Source organism: Salvelinus namaycush, chromosome 24 (assembly GCF_016432855.1).
Source record: "Salvelinus namaycush isolate Seneca chromosome 24, SaNama_1.0, whole genome shotgun sequence".
NCBI classification, from domain to species: domain Eukaryota; kingdom Metazoa; phylum Chordata; class Actinopteri; order Salmoniformes; family Salmonidae; genus Salvelinus; species Salvelinus namaycush.
In genome coordinates this window covers 6058225-6072417 of record NC_052330.1, presented here as the reverse complement: position 1 = coordinate 6072417, position 14193 = coordinate 6058225, and the positions used below count along the sequence as shown (strand labels likewise).

The window sequence follows — 14193 nt, the reverse complement described above, 5'->3', positions numbered from 1 at the left end:
CTAGGGTTTACGGAGAATGGTGCGATAAACAAAAACCATCCAGTCAGCGGCAGTCCTGTGGGCGAAAACAGCTTGTTGATGAGACGTCGAAGGAGAATGGTAAGAATCGTGCAAGCTAACAGGCGGGCCACAAACAGGCAGATAACAGCGCAGTACAACTGATGTGTGCAGAATGACAGTTTGAGTTAGACATTGCGTGCATGGAATGTGGGACAAAATCTTTCACTTTTCACTACTTTACAGTTTCTCAATAGCTTTGACTCATTTCTTTTAAACAGTCTTAACATTCTCTAAACTGTTAGTGCCATTGTCACAACTCTATTGCATGTCTGTAAAATGTAGTAACTCATCCAAAACATTTAATTCATGCTTCAAAACCTAGTTATTGTGTCAGTAAATTGGCCAAAGCCACCAAAATGCAAAAAAAAGCTTTTTAGATACCGATTAAAACAGTAGGTAAAAGTTTACTGGGAAAAGTCAATACCGTAGTACACAGAAAAAGGATATGCACATTTGTATGTATACAGTAAATACATTTTTGTAGCAATGTGTTACATGTAAACAGAAAATTCACATTTGCATGTCCATTTTTACATATTTCTTACATGTAAAATCATACATAGTGAACAGAAAATTTGCCACAAAATGACATCCATGCAAAAAATAAATAAAAATGCAACAAAGAAGAAACCTGTGGTAGTTCTGTAAAAAACAATCAATTGTACCTCCTCACAGTACGTAACACAAGAAGTTCCCATCTTCTTGGTGGACATGCTGTCGCTCTTGTTGGTCAGGCCAAGGATTTTCATCAACATCACATCTGATGTTTTCCCTTGCGATGCACCGGGGGGGGAAATCTCCTTGTCTGGCGGAAACTATCCCCTGCATATACTTTCCACTGAACAAAACTCTTCTATCGGTTTCAGGAATGGGGAGGATGGTGGAAGGAACTCTATGGTTATCCTTTCATGCGCAGCAAACCATTCCCTACATTGTTGTTTCGGTGGAAGCTGACATCCCACACAATTACATAATTTGGCAAATTTGCACTAACTAAACCTCTATGGTGTTCTGTTATTAGGTCTCTGTAAAGTGTATTTAGGAAGACCATGAGAAGATGGGTGTTATAGGGCCCAATGTGTGGAATATGTGCGCTCACACCATTCTCAGAAATGGCAGCACACATTGTAATATTGCTCCCCACGTTGGCCTGGTGTGCCAATTGTGGCTCGGTGTCCAATGAGATTGCGGCCACATCTCCTGCCTTGGGCCAGATTGAACCCAGCCTCGTCCACAAAAACAAGAATGTGGGTAATTTTATGTCCTTCCAGCTCCATTATTTTCTATGTAGTAACACAGAAACAAAATATAAAGTTAGTTTTACATAGCCTATTCTAGAATCAGACAGTTTAGCAAAGTTGAAATGTTTTCTGTTCTTATAGGTATCTACAACTTCAGGAAGTATATACAGGCATCATTGAAGTACAGTAAAAGTCCATGTACAATATACCATGTGCACACCAATGGTTTACCTGGACATACTGGCACCGCAGCTCCTTCACTCTGTCACGATTCCTCTCAAATGGTACCTTGTAGAGTTGTTTCATAGTCATTTTTTTCCAAAACTCTGTCTATAGTGGAAATGCTGACAGAATTGATATTTGCGAAGATATCGTCGTCATTTGTGATTGCACTTCGGATCCCTCTTAGCCTGATGGAATTGTTGGCTATGACCATGTTGCAAATTTCTCGTTCTTGCCGATGGCTGAATACTGCTACTCTGCCACCAGCATGAGGTCTTTGTGCAGTCCTATATATGACATGTAGAATTCACACATAGACCATGTTACAGATAATGTATTGTATTCAAATTGTGCTGTATTACTGTATATTCCTCATACATATCTTACGGTACATTGTGACTTTATTTTACAATTTACAATAGTTGCTGTATTGTTGTGAATGAAATGCTGTAACAAAAGTAAAGAACGAGTACATACTTACCTGTTTTCCCTACGGAATGTTTGCACAATTGATGACACTGTGGACCTGTTTACATAAGGCTGTACTTTGGGGGTGGCGGGTAGCCTAGTGGTTAGAACGTTGGACTAGTAACCGAAAGGTTGCAAAATCAAATCCCCAAGTTGACAAGGTAAAAATCCGTTGTCCTGAACACGGCAGTTAAACCACTGTTCCTAGACCATCATCGAAAATAAAAAATTAGTTCTTAACTGAGTTGCATAGTTAAATAAAGGTAAAAAAAAAAAACTCTGACCGGGCTCTTCCATTGTAAGACCATGTTTTATAACATGGTCCACAATTGTGGCTCTGATTTCATCAGGGACTCTGTCTTCTACCTATTCCTCTATTCTGTCTTCCCCTAACACCACCACCACACATCCTTACACCTCTTCTTATTTCTCTTCCACCAGCAAGTAGCTGCTGTTCAGGGTTCTGATGTTCCTCCATGTTGAAAAATGGTAGCGATTGTGCTGTGGGAAAGATCCATATATATGCTTCCAAAGTTGATTGGTTGATTGGCAAGATTGCGATTCCTATTTCATTACTATGTCAGCCGGCAGGTAATTTGCCAATTTAGCAGACATCACAAACATTCCATGTCATAGATATTTATGGAATATACATGTACGTCTGACAGATTGTGATAATTGAATGGATCATTTTGCACGATGAAAGGAATGTTTAGAAGTTGTGAAGAGTAGGACCGTTTCACTGAGAAGCAACTCATCAGTCGTAATCACCAAGTCATGTGCTTGTAGTCATTGTGCAAATTGTAGACAATTGTACTTACGCTTTTGCACACATTTGCCAAAACACACGCAATTTGCTTAAATGAATAAGAAATTCAATTCTGGTGTGAACAAGAAACTAATTGTTCAGAGATTTTAACTTCTTTTTTTGAAAGAAATAATTCTCTTTCGAAAATTGAGCCAAATCGATTGAGAAAAACTGTAATACATTTGTCCAAATACTTTCTTCAAATGGGGGGTGGGACTAGATACATAAAATACTTTCATTTCTAAACGGTAAAACAGTCCGAATTCACTGTCTGAATTCATATGGAGGGGAGTGTAGATCCCCTTATAAACATTTCACATAATAGTACACAATACTAAACAGTCATAATGCATTCGGTTTTTAAAAACCATAGAGGTTCATCTACCTGTGAGCACAGTTGCGTAGGTGTGGTCTCTCACCTTGGTGAAATGGAGATCTGCGGTGAAAATAAGATCCTCTCCTCCTTACAAATGCAGGCTACTTGGAAATGCCTTGTTTCCTCCCTACTAGCACATCTTTGCTCTGAGGAGGTAGATAAGCACAGGTGTGCATACGATGATCCTATGGTGATATGGGAATAGACTAAATAAATTACTTCGGTAATTGAATTCCTCCCTTCCTCCCCCAATCATTCCTGTACTTTTTTTGGGACCAAATGAAATGGATTTATCATGCCCTGCCTGTTATATCTTGAGTACAGTGTCCCCTTGTGGTGAGTCCTCGCAGTAGCAGGGAGCAGTGTTAATAGAAACGCTTTCACACCGCCCTGCATAGTGGTTGTCACTAGTTACCACAGCCACAAAGTCATAAACCCCGTTTATTTCTACAATTTATCTTCTTAAAAATGTATTTTAAAACTTCACCCTAACCGTAACCACACTGCTAACCTTATGCCTAACCCTAACCTCAAATTAAGACCAAAAGGCATATTTTTATTTTCATGAATTTCACAATATAGACCTAGCCAATTTTGACTTGGTGGCTGTGCTATCCAGTTGAAACACTGTATGCCTCATCTGCGTGTCCGTACTGCACAGAAAGGTAGGTTGTTATAACAACATAAAACCGATATTACAACCTATTTCATTTGTAATACGACAAGTATTTGTTTTGTTAGGTTATATGTGTACTGAAAAGTCTGGGTTGTCAGTGATACACGTCTTCTCTGCTGAAATAAAGTTGTCTGCCTTAATCGGGCTCCCAAGTGGCACAGCCGTCGAAGGCACTGCATCTCAGTGCAAGAGGCGTCACTACCGACTCTGGTTCGAATCCAGGATGTATCACATCCGGCCGTGATTGGGAGTCCCATACGGCGGCGCACAATAGGCCCAGCGGTTTCCGGGTTTGGCCGTCATTGTAAATAATGTGTTCTTAACTGGCTTGCCTAGTTAAATAAAGGTTAAATACATTTTAAAAAGGCTATGAATTTGGATTGAATCAAAGATCATGGATATACTAACAAGATTACATGTCTCCCCGCCCTAACAATGGGAGCTGTTGTCCAAAAAGCTGCACCGCGGGCTGTTTAGCTCCCGCCTATCCTTTCTTTGGATTGGTGGATAGATCTCGTTCTTGTAATCTGTTTTTGAAAATTCGATTAGGTTTGTTTACGTCCTGTATTCAATGGAGAGACGCTACTATATATGCATATCCGACAGTGTTTTTTGGCAGGTGTGCTGGGTGCTTATGGTCTTTTTTACAAGATGGTACACAAATCACGGTATGGTACCATTTACATTTTATATAGAAATGACATTTGCCATGTACACTGACTATCTTGGGCTATGTACACCTTTGCTTTGTAACAAAATGTTATTTTATTTTGATTTCAGAAACAGTATGAGCATCATGCTTCCCTCTGTTCTGGAGGGTACGGGCTGTAGACAGTTCAAAACATACAAACTTGAAGAATCGTTCCAATTCCAAACCACACAGCAATAAAATTGGCACCAAATAATAAAATGTTTAATCTTCAGGTACAATTATTACAGACCAGACATTGTATGCTAATGTTTTCATTTTGTATTTACCTTGCATAAACCTATATAAAATATAGAGCACAGTTTAAAATGTCAATACAGAGAATATGGCTGTGTTTACACAGGCAGCCCAAGGTAACTTCAAAGCATGACATCCCAATTATGGGTAAGAGCTGATCTGATTGGTCAATAGTTCAATTAGTGGAAAAATAAATCAGAATTGGGCTGCCTGTGTAAACGCAGCCCACTTGATTTCACACAGGCATGAAGTAGTTTCTCCAATGATCGGTAGAACAAACCAGGAACTGTCAACAGGTATAGATAAAGGCAATACAGTTTGCACTAATGAACACACCCCTGGCATGTGACCCACTTGCCCTCAAATCCTATTAACCCTGGCATATTCGTTGGACTTGTAATAAACTGGAGACAAAACAAAAGTGTTAGGCAGCATTCACACAGGCAGCCTAATTCAGATTCCCCCCCACTAATTTGTCTTTTGACCAATCACATCAAATCTTTTTCAGAGCTTATTGGTCAAAAGACCAATTAGTGTAAAAAAAAAAATCTGAATTAGGCTGCCTGTGTGAATGCAGCCTAAAACACCATCACTTTGTCTGTCCAGCGAATATGCCAGGGTTTATGGGATTCGAGACCAAGACCTTGGAAGATTGTTCCAAGAAGGCGTAGGGAAGTGTGCGCGAACACAAACTTAAGTGATCTTAGGTTCAGAAATGATTACTACTTCTTGAAAGTCTTTTTGCCAGCCTTTGATTTGCCAAACGGTGGCTTGCCAAACTGTTTCTTCTTGTTAAACATGGCCTTCTTCTTCCGTAGGGTCTTGACGTCTCTACCTCGGACCCAATCGTCTCGCTGGGCCTCCCACTTGAGCTGCCTGACACCTGGGGGGAGAAGAGCAACTCACTCTGCATCCTCTACTAAAGTTTGGTCATCTACTGTATTCAACAACCTGTTTGATATGAAATGTACCCTGACACGGACTGAATTCAGTATTGGCTTAGGGTTGGTTAACAGTTAATCTCTCAAGCATGATGGAGCTATCTATTTTGGGCAACTTTGACAGGAATACTAGAGTGACTGAGTGTGCTCCAAACTGCTGTGAAGTTACTGACCCTCTCCATGTGGATATGCTGTAGTTTTTAGCTAGTATCTAGCCAACCGAGTAAAGTAATTTACACAATTTGGCTTTTTTTTTTCTGTCAGGTGGCACTAACTGTAGTATTCAATAAGACATGGACATGTTTAATAGGTTGATCGACTGTATTTAAGCCAAGGCTTACCTGCTTTGTCCTTGTTGGCCATGGCATTTATGCCGATGTTGTCAAACTTTGAGCCAGCATTTTCATCCAACATAAATCCAAACTGGCGGGAAAAAAAGAAATATACATTTAGCATTCAGTGATATCCTTTAGTTTCATACAATAAACTAACTCTTCAACAAACGGATGGATAGGATAGCCATCAGCACGCCAACTTAACATTGCGAGATGTGAGAGATATGATAGGCGTGACCATCTCACCTCTTCAGCAGATGCAAACATGGCAGTGTCCTTCTTTCCTTTGTGCTTCTTCCCTGGTTTGGAACCTACAATGGAAGAATGTCAACATGTCAGATAAGAGTCTACACTTCTACATGAGATTCAGAGCAGTTCAGTAGTACAAATAGAGGCCCGGCTACTAACCTAGAGATCCACTGTAGTTAAGATCCTCTGATGCCTTCCTCTTGCTCTTTTTAGAACCTGGAGTGATGTTTGGAACCTCCATCTCATCATCTGAATCTTGAGGGGAAAACAATATTTTTTAAGAGTCAACTTTTTAATAGCCATTCAAAATTACTTTCAAAAGGGCATAATTTAAGTTAAGAAAATTGACTTAAATTACCACCAAAAGCAATATCTCCATCATCAAGTTCTGGAACTGAAAGAGATGAGAAATTAGAGTAAAAAGTCTGCACTCGTGGAGGCATGGGCTAGTGGGACTTTCCACCATATTTCATAAACCAGTCATGGGAAGTGAACAAGTGCACACTTTGGGAGGAAGGAGAGATAATTGGGACATAAACATACCTTCCTCATCGTCATCCTCCCCAGCGGGGTCCATGAAGGCCCCTCCCTCCTCCTCCAGTTCATCTCCAAAGTCCTCCTCGTCCATACTGCCAAGGGACATCTCCTCATCATCCAGATCACCATCCAAGTCATCATCCAGGTCTGACTCATCCTCATCATCCTCGCCACCCTTCTTCCCCTTCTTAGATTTGGTCTTAACATTGCTGCGACATGCACAAACACACACAAAATGTCAGATATATCATTCAGTATGAAAATAAAAATAAATCACTGGGAACCATTTCAATGCCATGTTTGATAGGTGTACACATGAATCACTGATGATATCTGAATGCAAAGCTTTATCAAACTTGTACTTACCCAGCAAAGTCCAGGTCTGTTTCATCAATTGGCAAGTCAGTGAAGTAACTGTCTCCCTCGTATGAATCTGGATAGGACGAGAAGGCAACCAAAGATGAGCCCGAAGTCTGATAGACATTGACCTATTTCCTGAATTTTGACCAATAACAGTTAATTTCAGTCCTTGAACCTACCGAGCAGCTTCTCAAACTCATCATCGTCCACGTCATCCACACTCTCGTTATCTCCATCTCCCCGTGGCCGACGCAGTGCCTTCTCCGCTTCTCGCTTCTTGAAGAACCTAGCGTGGGGAACACGGCATTTAAAGACGGTCCAGAACTTGAATTACTCAAACAATGGACCATTAATTTCCTTTGCTGCCTTATTCATAATATATACATATATTTGTAAAATCTGATAAGTGTTACTCAAAAGGTCTGTCTATATAATCATTGTTACTCACCGATAGAAGAAGACCTCATCCACAGGAATCTGACTCTCCTTATTGGACAGGAACGCCTCACAGTTCACTGAGAGATGGGAGAAAGAAGACTTTCCTTACTTCTGCTCAATAAAGGGACCCCTTTATCATTCTTCATAGTGATTCAAAAGACACTCACCAGGTAAATTGTGGATGTTATTCATGGTCAGCTTCTGTTTGGGCTGCATCACTGTAGCCTCTGTGTTTTCTGTGAATGATTGAGATGAAAACCGTTTCAGCCAAGACGAAAAGGCAGGGTGAATAACTGATTTGGGGAATGAACTGAGACCAGACACTTGATTAATAATGTGAATCGGGCAATGAAATGCATTTCTGGTGTACTGAGAGAAAAAGGCAATTGAAAAATGTTGGCAACATTACGTTTGCCCTTCAGTTGTTTGGGATTCCTGAAGACGAAGCGATCCAAGAACTTGCTGAGAGTGAAGTCCATGAGAGGGTCTCCTGTGTAGTTGATGAACTCTCCCTGAGGACATGATGCAGAGGGGAAAGGGATGAATTAAACACAGAAAAACTCAAGTGGTAGTAAGAGGGACAGTGAGGGCTAGCCCTGACACCCACTTGGGCCCATTGTTACACAGGCAACTTTTGTATGAATTTTTTGGTAATAAGCACCAAGTTTCCCCATGCATATAAAAAAAATAAAACGGTTCATTTACCTGTAGGATTGTCTTGGCAAACAGTGACACTGATGGGTGGAAATGTGCAGAGAGCTGAGGGGGGAAAGACATGACGTCAAATAACAACAGAAGTGGATTATCCTATGGTACAGTACCTTTTCTCAAGCAAGCCCATAACACCTTTCTCTCATCACACAACGACTGTGTCCCAAATGGCTCCCTATTATCTAGTGCAATATGGGCCCTGGTCAAAAGTAGTGCACTATATGGGGAAAAGGGCTCCACAACAATATTGTCATGAGGCTCACCCTTTGCAGCTCCCATAACGTGGTGTGGTCAGCCCCACAGAATAGGGGGTTTCTGTGGAACGGGTCGTAGGTATCCATACTCTTCCCACCTGGACAACAAAAGAACGAGTATGCATGAAGAGGGGGAAAGGTTACCACTGAACATGCAGGAGTCACAATCAAAACATAATTCTACTTACATTACAACACAAATGTTTACAGTAATCACAACACAATAATACATGCATTTATAAGTATCTGGGTGTAGGATTTCCCCAAATATGTGAGTTGAAAATAATGTTGATGGGGGGTGGTCTTAATAATAAAACTCACCTTCAATGTTTCGGTGATGTACCCACGACGATGCAGTGGGCTTCGGCTGTTCCGGTTTGATCTCACGCAGTCCTTCCTCCACCTTATCTGCATCTACAAACCTCTCCTCATCATCCTCTTCTTCCTTAAGATCTTTGAAATTCTCCTCTTCACCATCCTGCAATCATATCATAATATGTGAGATCAAGTGACATGACAAAAACCACTAGAATAAATGAATCTAATGGCTGGTTTCCCAGACATAGATTAAGTCTAGTCCTGGACTCCTGGACCCAAGAGTTCCATCATGTGATTGTACACAATATGAAAACAACTAGTACTTTATGCTGATGTCATGGAGCTTGGCCTTACCCCACCCTCCTGCAGCATCATCTTGAGGCCTGGTTTGGCCTTCATGACCTCTGATACAAGGAAGAGAGCCCCGCAGGCAAATGTTGGGTTCTGCTCACAGCTGACCTGCAGCAGCCTCTTCACAAAGCCTTTGACCCGCCGCAGGACAATGTCTGCCTTCAGAGACTTGTACAGCAGGTTGAGGAACATACTCTGCCTGGAGCACAGAGACAGACCTGGGTCCATGAGCTTCCTGTACACCACAAAACATAGATGCATCAACGAAACATCATGATCATTATATACTAAACAAAAATATAAAAACTCCAACATGTAAAGTGTTGGTCCCATGTTTCATGAGCTGAGTTGGTAGAGCATGGCCCTTGCAACGCCAGGGTTGTGGGTTCGATTCCCACAGGGGACCAGTACAAAAAATAACAAAAATGCAAGCACTCACTGCTGTAAGTCACTCTGGATAAGTGTCTCCTAAATGACTCAAATGTCAAATAAAAGATCCCAGAAATGTTCCATACGCACAGAAAAGCTTATTTCGCTCAGATTTTGTGCAAAAATATGTTTACATCCCTGTGAGCATTTCTCCTTTGCCAAGATAATTGATTTACCTGACAGGTGTGTCATATCAAGAAGATGATTAAACAGCATGGTCATTACAGAGGTGCACCTTGTGCTAGGGACTATAAAAGGCCACCCTAAAGTGTGCAGTTGTCACAACACAATGCCACAGATGTCTCAAGTCTCGAGGGAGCATGCAATTGGCATGCTGACTGCAGGAATGTCCACCAGAGCTGTTTCCAGAGAATTGAATGTTAATTTCACTACCATAAGCCGCCTCAAACATTATTTTAGAGAATTTGGCAGTATGTCCAACTGGCCTCACAACCGCAGACCACGTGTAACCACGCCAGCCCAGGACTGCCACATCTGGCTTCTTCACCTGCGGGATCATCTGAGACCAGTCACCCGGACAGCTGATGAAACTGAGGAGTATTTCTGTCTCTAATGAAGCCATTTGAGGGGGGGGGGGGAAATTATTCTGATTGGCTGGGCCTTGCTCCCCAGTGGGTGGGCCTGGCTCCCAAGTGGGTGGGCATATGCTCTCCCGCGCCCACCCATGGCTGCACTCCTGTCGAGTCATGTGAATCCATAGATTACGGCCTAATGAATTTATTTCAATTTACTAATTTCCTTATATGAACTGTAACTCAGTAAAATTGTTGAAATTGTTGCGTGTATATTTTTGTTCAGTACAGTCAACGGTATGTTTACTATAACATTGACTAAGAAAGTGCAAAATGAGGTCCCATGACTAAATACTATCAAGTTAGTATAAATTAGACAACTATTAAGAAAAGAGAGAGCAAACAAATTCAGATGTCAATTTTTTTGGGACAGGATTTGATACAACATACAACCATTCTTCTTGATCACACCAGCAAGTCTAGAAGTGCAGTTTACCTGTAGAGAGCCACATAGTAGCGGTCTGAGACGATCTGCTGAGAGTCCATCACCTGGAAGAGCAGCATGAGAGCCTGGACGGCAGTGTTGAACTTCACCAGGTGCACTACTTTAAACAGCGTGTCTAGCTGCTCCTTCACCTTCTCGTCCCCGGCCTTGGCGTAGGGATAGGCCCTGTTCACTCCCGACAGCAGGGCACTCAGCATCTTGGACTCCACATCCTTCTTCTTGATGCAGGCTCGGAAGAAGGAGAAGTAGATGGAGATGAGCTTGCTGGCCAGCTCGGCCTCGTCGTGGCTCAGCAGCACCTGGTTGAGGAAGCACACGGCGTAGTACTGGGCCTTCAGGTTGATGTTGGGCCTGAACATGAGGCGCTCCACCTCGCTGCACACCACCGCCTTCATGTTGGGGTGCTTGTGCAGCAGGTTCTCCAGCAGGTACGAGGCCTTGGCTGCCGTCTTGTACTCAGGATCTCCCAGCTTGTTGACCACCTGGATGAGAAGGGCCCTCTCCTGCTCGGGCCGGTTGAGCAGCAGCTCATGGGCAGTGGCCAGAGATTTGGCCTTAGTGGTTGCCACCGTGTCGTGAGCCAGCTCGTCCAGGGCCACCACGAACTCGGCCACGTGGTGCTTCAGAAGGTGCTCAAAGTACCACAGGATGAGGCGGCGGTCGCGCGCGTCCTTGTTCCCGCTTGCCATCTGCTCCAGATTGTCAAAGGGATGCTGGGCGAAGGTTCTGAGCTTGCGGTTCACTGGCAGCAGGTCAGACATGATGAGCTCTCGGAGAGTGTCCAGAGCCATCAGCCCCTGTCTGCGACTACCCTTCTTCTTCACCATGCAGACCAGGTTCTCCACATGCTCTATGCTCTGTACCGGGGCATCCTGGATCAGAACTGTCATGGCTGCCATCCTGTCAGCCAGCGTCCCTGCGGAGACCACATTTTTCATCCAGGCTGAGTTGGCCCCCTTCTGCATGTTCTTCTTGCTCTTGTAGAGCCCTGTCTCAGCCTCAAACAGCTTTATAGCCAGGGCCTTGTACTGGGAGACTTGAGACTCATCCTGTGGGTTAGAGGTACCCTCTGCAGTGTACTCCAGGTCAAACCACTTGCCACCTGGTTTGATCAGAAGCAGCTGCCTCGGCTGAAACTCAAATACGTTGGCATTTAGTTTAGCTTTCTTTCCGGTGGCTGGGACGCTGGTTTTTGCTGTCTCTTTATTTTTCTTATTCTTTCTCTCCACTGTTGATGTGGCAGGCAGGTCCTTGCCTTTAGGCTCTGGTTTGGGCTTCTGATCATCTGACTTGGCTTTCTTGGCATCAGCCTTTTTGCTTTCCTTTTGGCTCGCCTCTGCCTTCTCTTCCTCTGTAGGCTCATCTGGGACAATCTGTTGTTCTTTATATAAGCGGATGCCCAGCTTGGTGATGAATGTCTCCAACTCTCCAGGTTCCAGGTCATCTATGGCTCCTTTCTTTCCACCGTCGATCAGCTCGTTCTCATCAATGATGGCTTCAAGCAGGGCAAAGTCAGCCTACACCAGGACAAGAAAGAAGCCATGAGAAAACAGGTGATTTAACAGTCATGACTTGTCTGTGAACATTACCAAGTACAACCACTTGCAAGCGTTAGTTATACGTTAGTTATATTGTAGTACCTTGCCTGGAAACCCGACGTTGAATTGTATTGAATTCTACATCGAGCAGAAATTTGCATTTGAATCTCACAGACCTCTACAAGCCAGAATGATGAGTAAAATGACATTTTAACTTAGTTAACAGCTGGTCCTCTGTGTTACAATATATCCACAGGTAACATTAAGTTACAATTAAATCCATTTTTTTACAGCGCCGGTTGTGCGTCCAGATTTCTATAACCTGAAGCATATCCACAAAATGATAATACATGCAGGCCAAACATGTATACGTGCAGAGCTTGTGCACATGTTTACATTGTTCTGCGAATGCTTCAGGGGATATTAATCTGCCCGTACATTGAGCGCTTTGAAACCGTGGTTTTAATTATACTTTCCTGTGGATATATTGTCTTGCATTCCTACCGTCAAAAGACCAACAGCTGTAACAACCGGTAGAGTATGTTTAAATGTAATTTTATTCAACACACTGGCTTGTAGAGGTCGCGATAAGAAACTTTCCAGATCAAAACACTTATTTTTGAACGACGTAGAATTCAATGCTATTTATCGTCGGGTTTCAAGGAAACTAGCTAGCTAACTTAGCTACCTAGCATCATCGTCAATAACTACTGAGTGCTAGATAAAGCGTAGCAAAGTCGAACAAATATAGATAACATTAACAGTTGAACAACAAACAGTTTATTAAATATTTTGGGAGAAAAAGACACGTGCTTAGTGGTAACAGCAGGATAAATGCGCTAGTTAGCATGCAGTGCTAGCCTCAAATAACGTTACTTACTCGGGTTCCACCCAAACGTAAAACCTCGTCCAAATTAAATTCGTCGCCCGGTTGAGGACCATCTCCATTGATTTCTTCTTCCTTATCTCCATCGTTGTCATTTTCAAACTCGTCCTTTACATTTACAAAATGTGTTTTGGCTAATGCCTTACGGTTCTTTCCTTTCGGTGCCATGCTGAAAGCAGCATGTAGAAAAATGACAGGACCTGGAAGGAAAGTGTGTACAGTAACTGCCTTACTATCGTCGAAAGCAATTATTCTTCATATCCAGCTTGATTTCAGAACAAGATTAGTATATTTTATTTTGTTATCCAAAACCACATGATTAGTAGTGTATAGGATTTTCTGGATTGTATTTCTGATTTGTATGTATCAAACAGGACTGTTTGAACTAAAGTTCAAAGTTCACAAGTAAATTTTATCCAATCAAAAGTTTTGTTACCGGCTATGCAAAGAATGGGCGAGATCGTTTGCACATTCTAAACCACTCCATTTATCTGAGGTGAACTCTCCACTCACCCAGGGCACCGCGCCATGCAAAACAAACTAACCCAATATTGTCCAATCAGAAGTGTTGTTGGCGTAAGAAGGCGGATGTACTAGCACTTTTTTTTAATTTGATTTATATTTCAACTTTATTTAACCAGGTAGGCTAGTTGAGAACAAGTTCTCATTTACAACTGTGTGCTGGCCAAGATAAAGCATAGCAGTGTGACACAAACAACAACACAGTTACACATGGAATAAACAGACATACAATCAATAATACAATAGAGAAAGTCTATATACAGTGTGTGCAAATGAGGTAGGATAAGGGGGGTGAGGCAATAAATAGGCCATAGTGGTGAAATTATTACAGTATGGCAAATTAAACACTGGGGTGATAGATGTGCAGAAGATGAGTGTGCACGTAGCGGTACTGGGGTGCAAAGGAGCAAAATAAATAACAATATGGTGATGAGGTAGTTGGATGGGCTATTTACAGATTGGCTATGTACAGGTGCAGTGATCTATGAG

The 14193-nt window shown here is 42.3% G+C and overlaps 1 protein-coding gene and 1 long non-coding RNA gene across 2 annotated transcripts; both read right to left on the bottom strand.

Annotated features, from left to right (window-relative positions):
• Positions 1 to 444: 444 nt before the first annotated feature.
• Positions 445 to 3440, bottom strand: LOC120019428. Its single transcript, XR_005472329.1, has 4 exons — positions 3219 to 3440; positions 2005 to 2195; positions 1533 to 1810; positions 445 to 1343 (listed from the first exon to the last, which is right to left on the bottom strand). It is a non-coding gene; the product is annotated as an uncharacterized LOC120019428 (long non-coding RNA).
• A 1302-nt stretch (positions 3441 to 4742) lies between these two features.
• On the bottom strand, positions 4743 to 13372 carry cebpz (CCAAT enhancer binding protein zeta). Its single transcript, XM_038962983.1, has 17 exons — positions 13177 to 13372; positions 10750 to 12275; positions 9295 to 9526; positions 8944 to 9100; positions 8632 to 8720; positions 8363 to 8416; positions 8067 to 8169; positions 7825 to 7893; positions 7668 to 7734; positions 7399 to 7505; positions 7226 to 7292; positions 6866 to 7068; positions 6681 to 6716; positions 6482 to 6577; positions 6320 to 6384; positions 6080 to 6161; positions 4743 to 5680 (listed from the first exon to the last, which is right to left on the bottom strand). Exons 1-17 carry the CDS (start codon positions 13348 to 13350, stop codon positions 5520 to 5522), a joined length of 3288 nt encoding a protein of 1095 aa, XP_038818911.1. The 5' UTR covers positions 13351 to 13372; the 3' UTR covers positions 4743 to 5519.
• Between the last annotated feature and the right edge of the window lie 821 nt (positions 13373 to 14193).

What these genes read in the sequence shown, in the direction of transcription:
- cebpz (XM_038962983.1), bottom strand. Translation starts at nt 13,350, where the DNA reads ATGGCACCGAAAGGAAAGAACCGTAAGGCATTAGCCAAAACACATTTT. An exon ending in GATGAGGTCTTCTTCTATCG is followed by an intron (nt 7,506 to 7,667) that starts GTGAGTAACAAT and finishes TCCCCACGCTAG; the next exon opens with GTTCTTCAAGAAGCGAGAAG. An exon ending in ACAGACCTGGACTTTGCTGG is followed by an intron (nt 7,069 to 7,225) that starts GTAAGTACAAGT and finishes TGCATGTCGCAG; the next exon opens with CAATGTTAAGACCAAATCTA.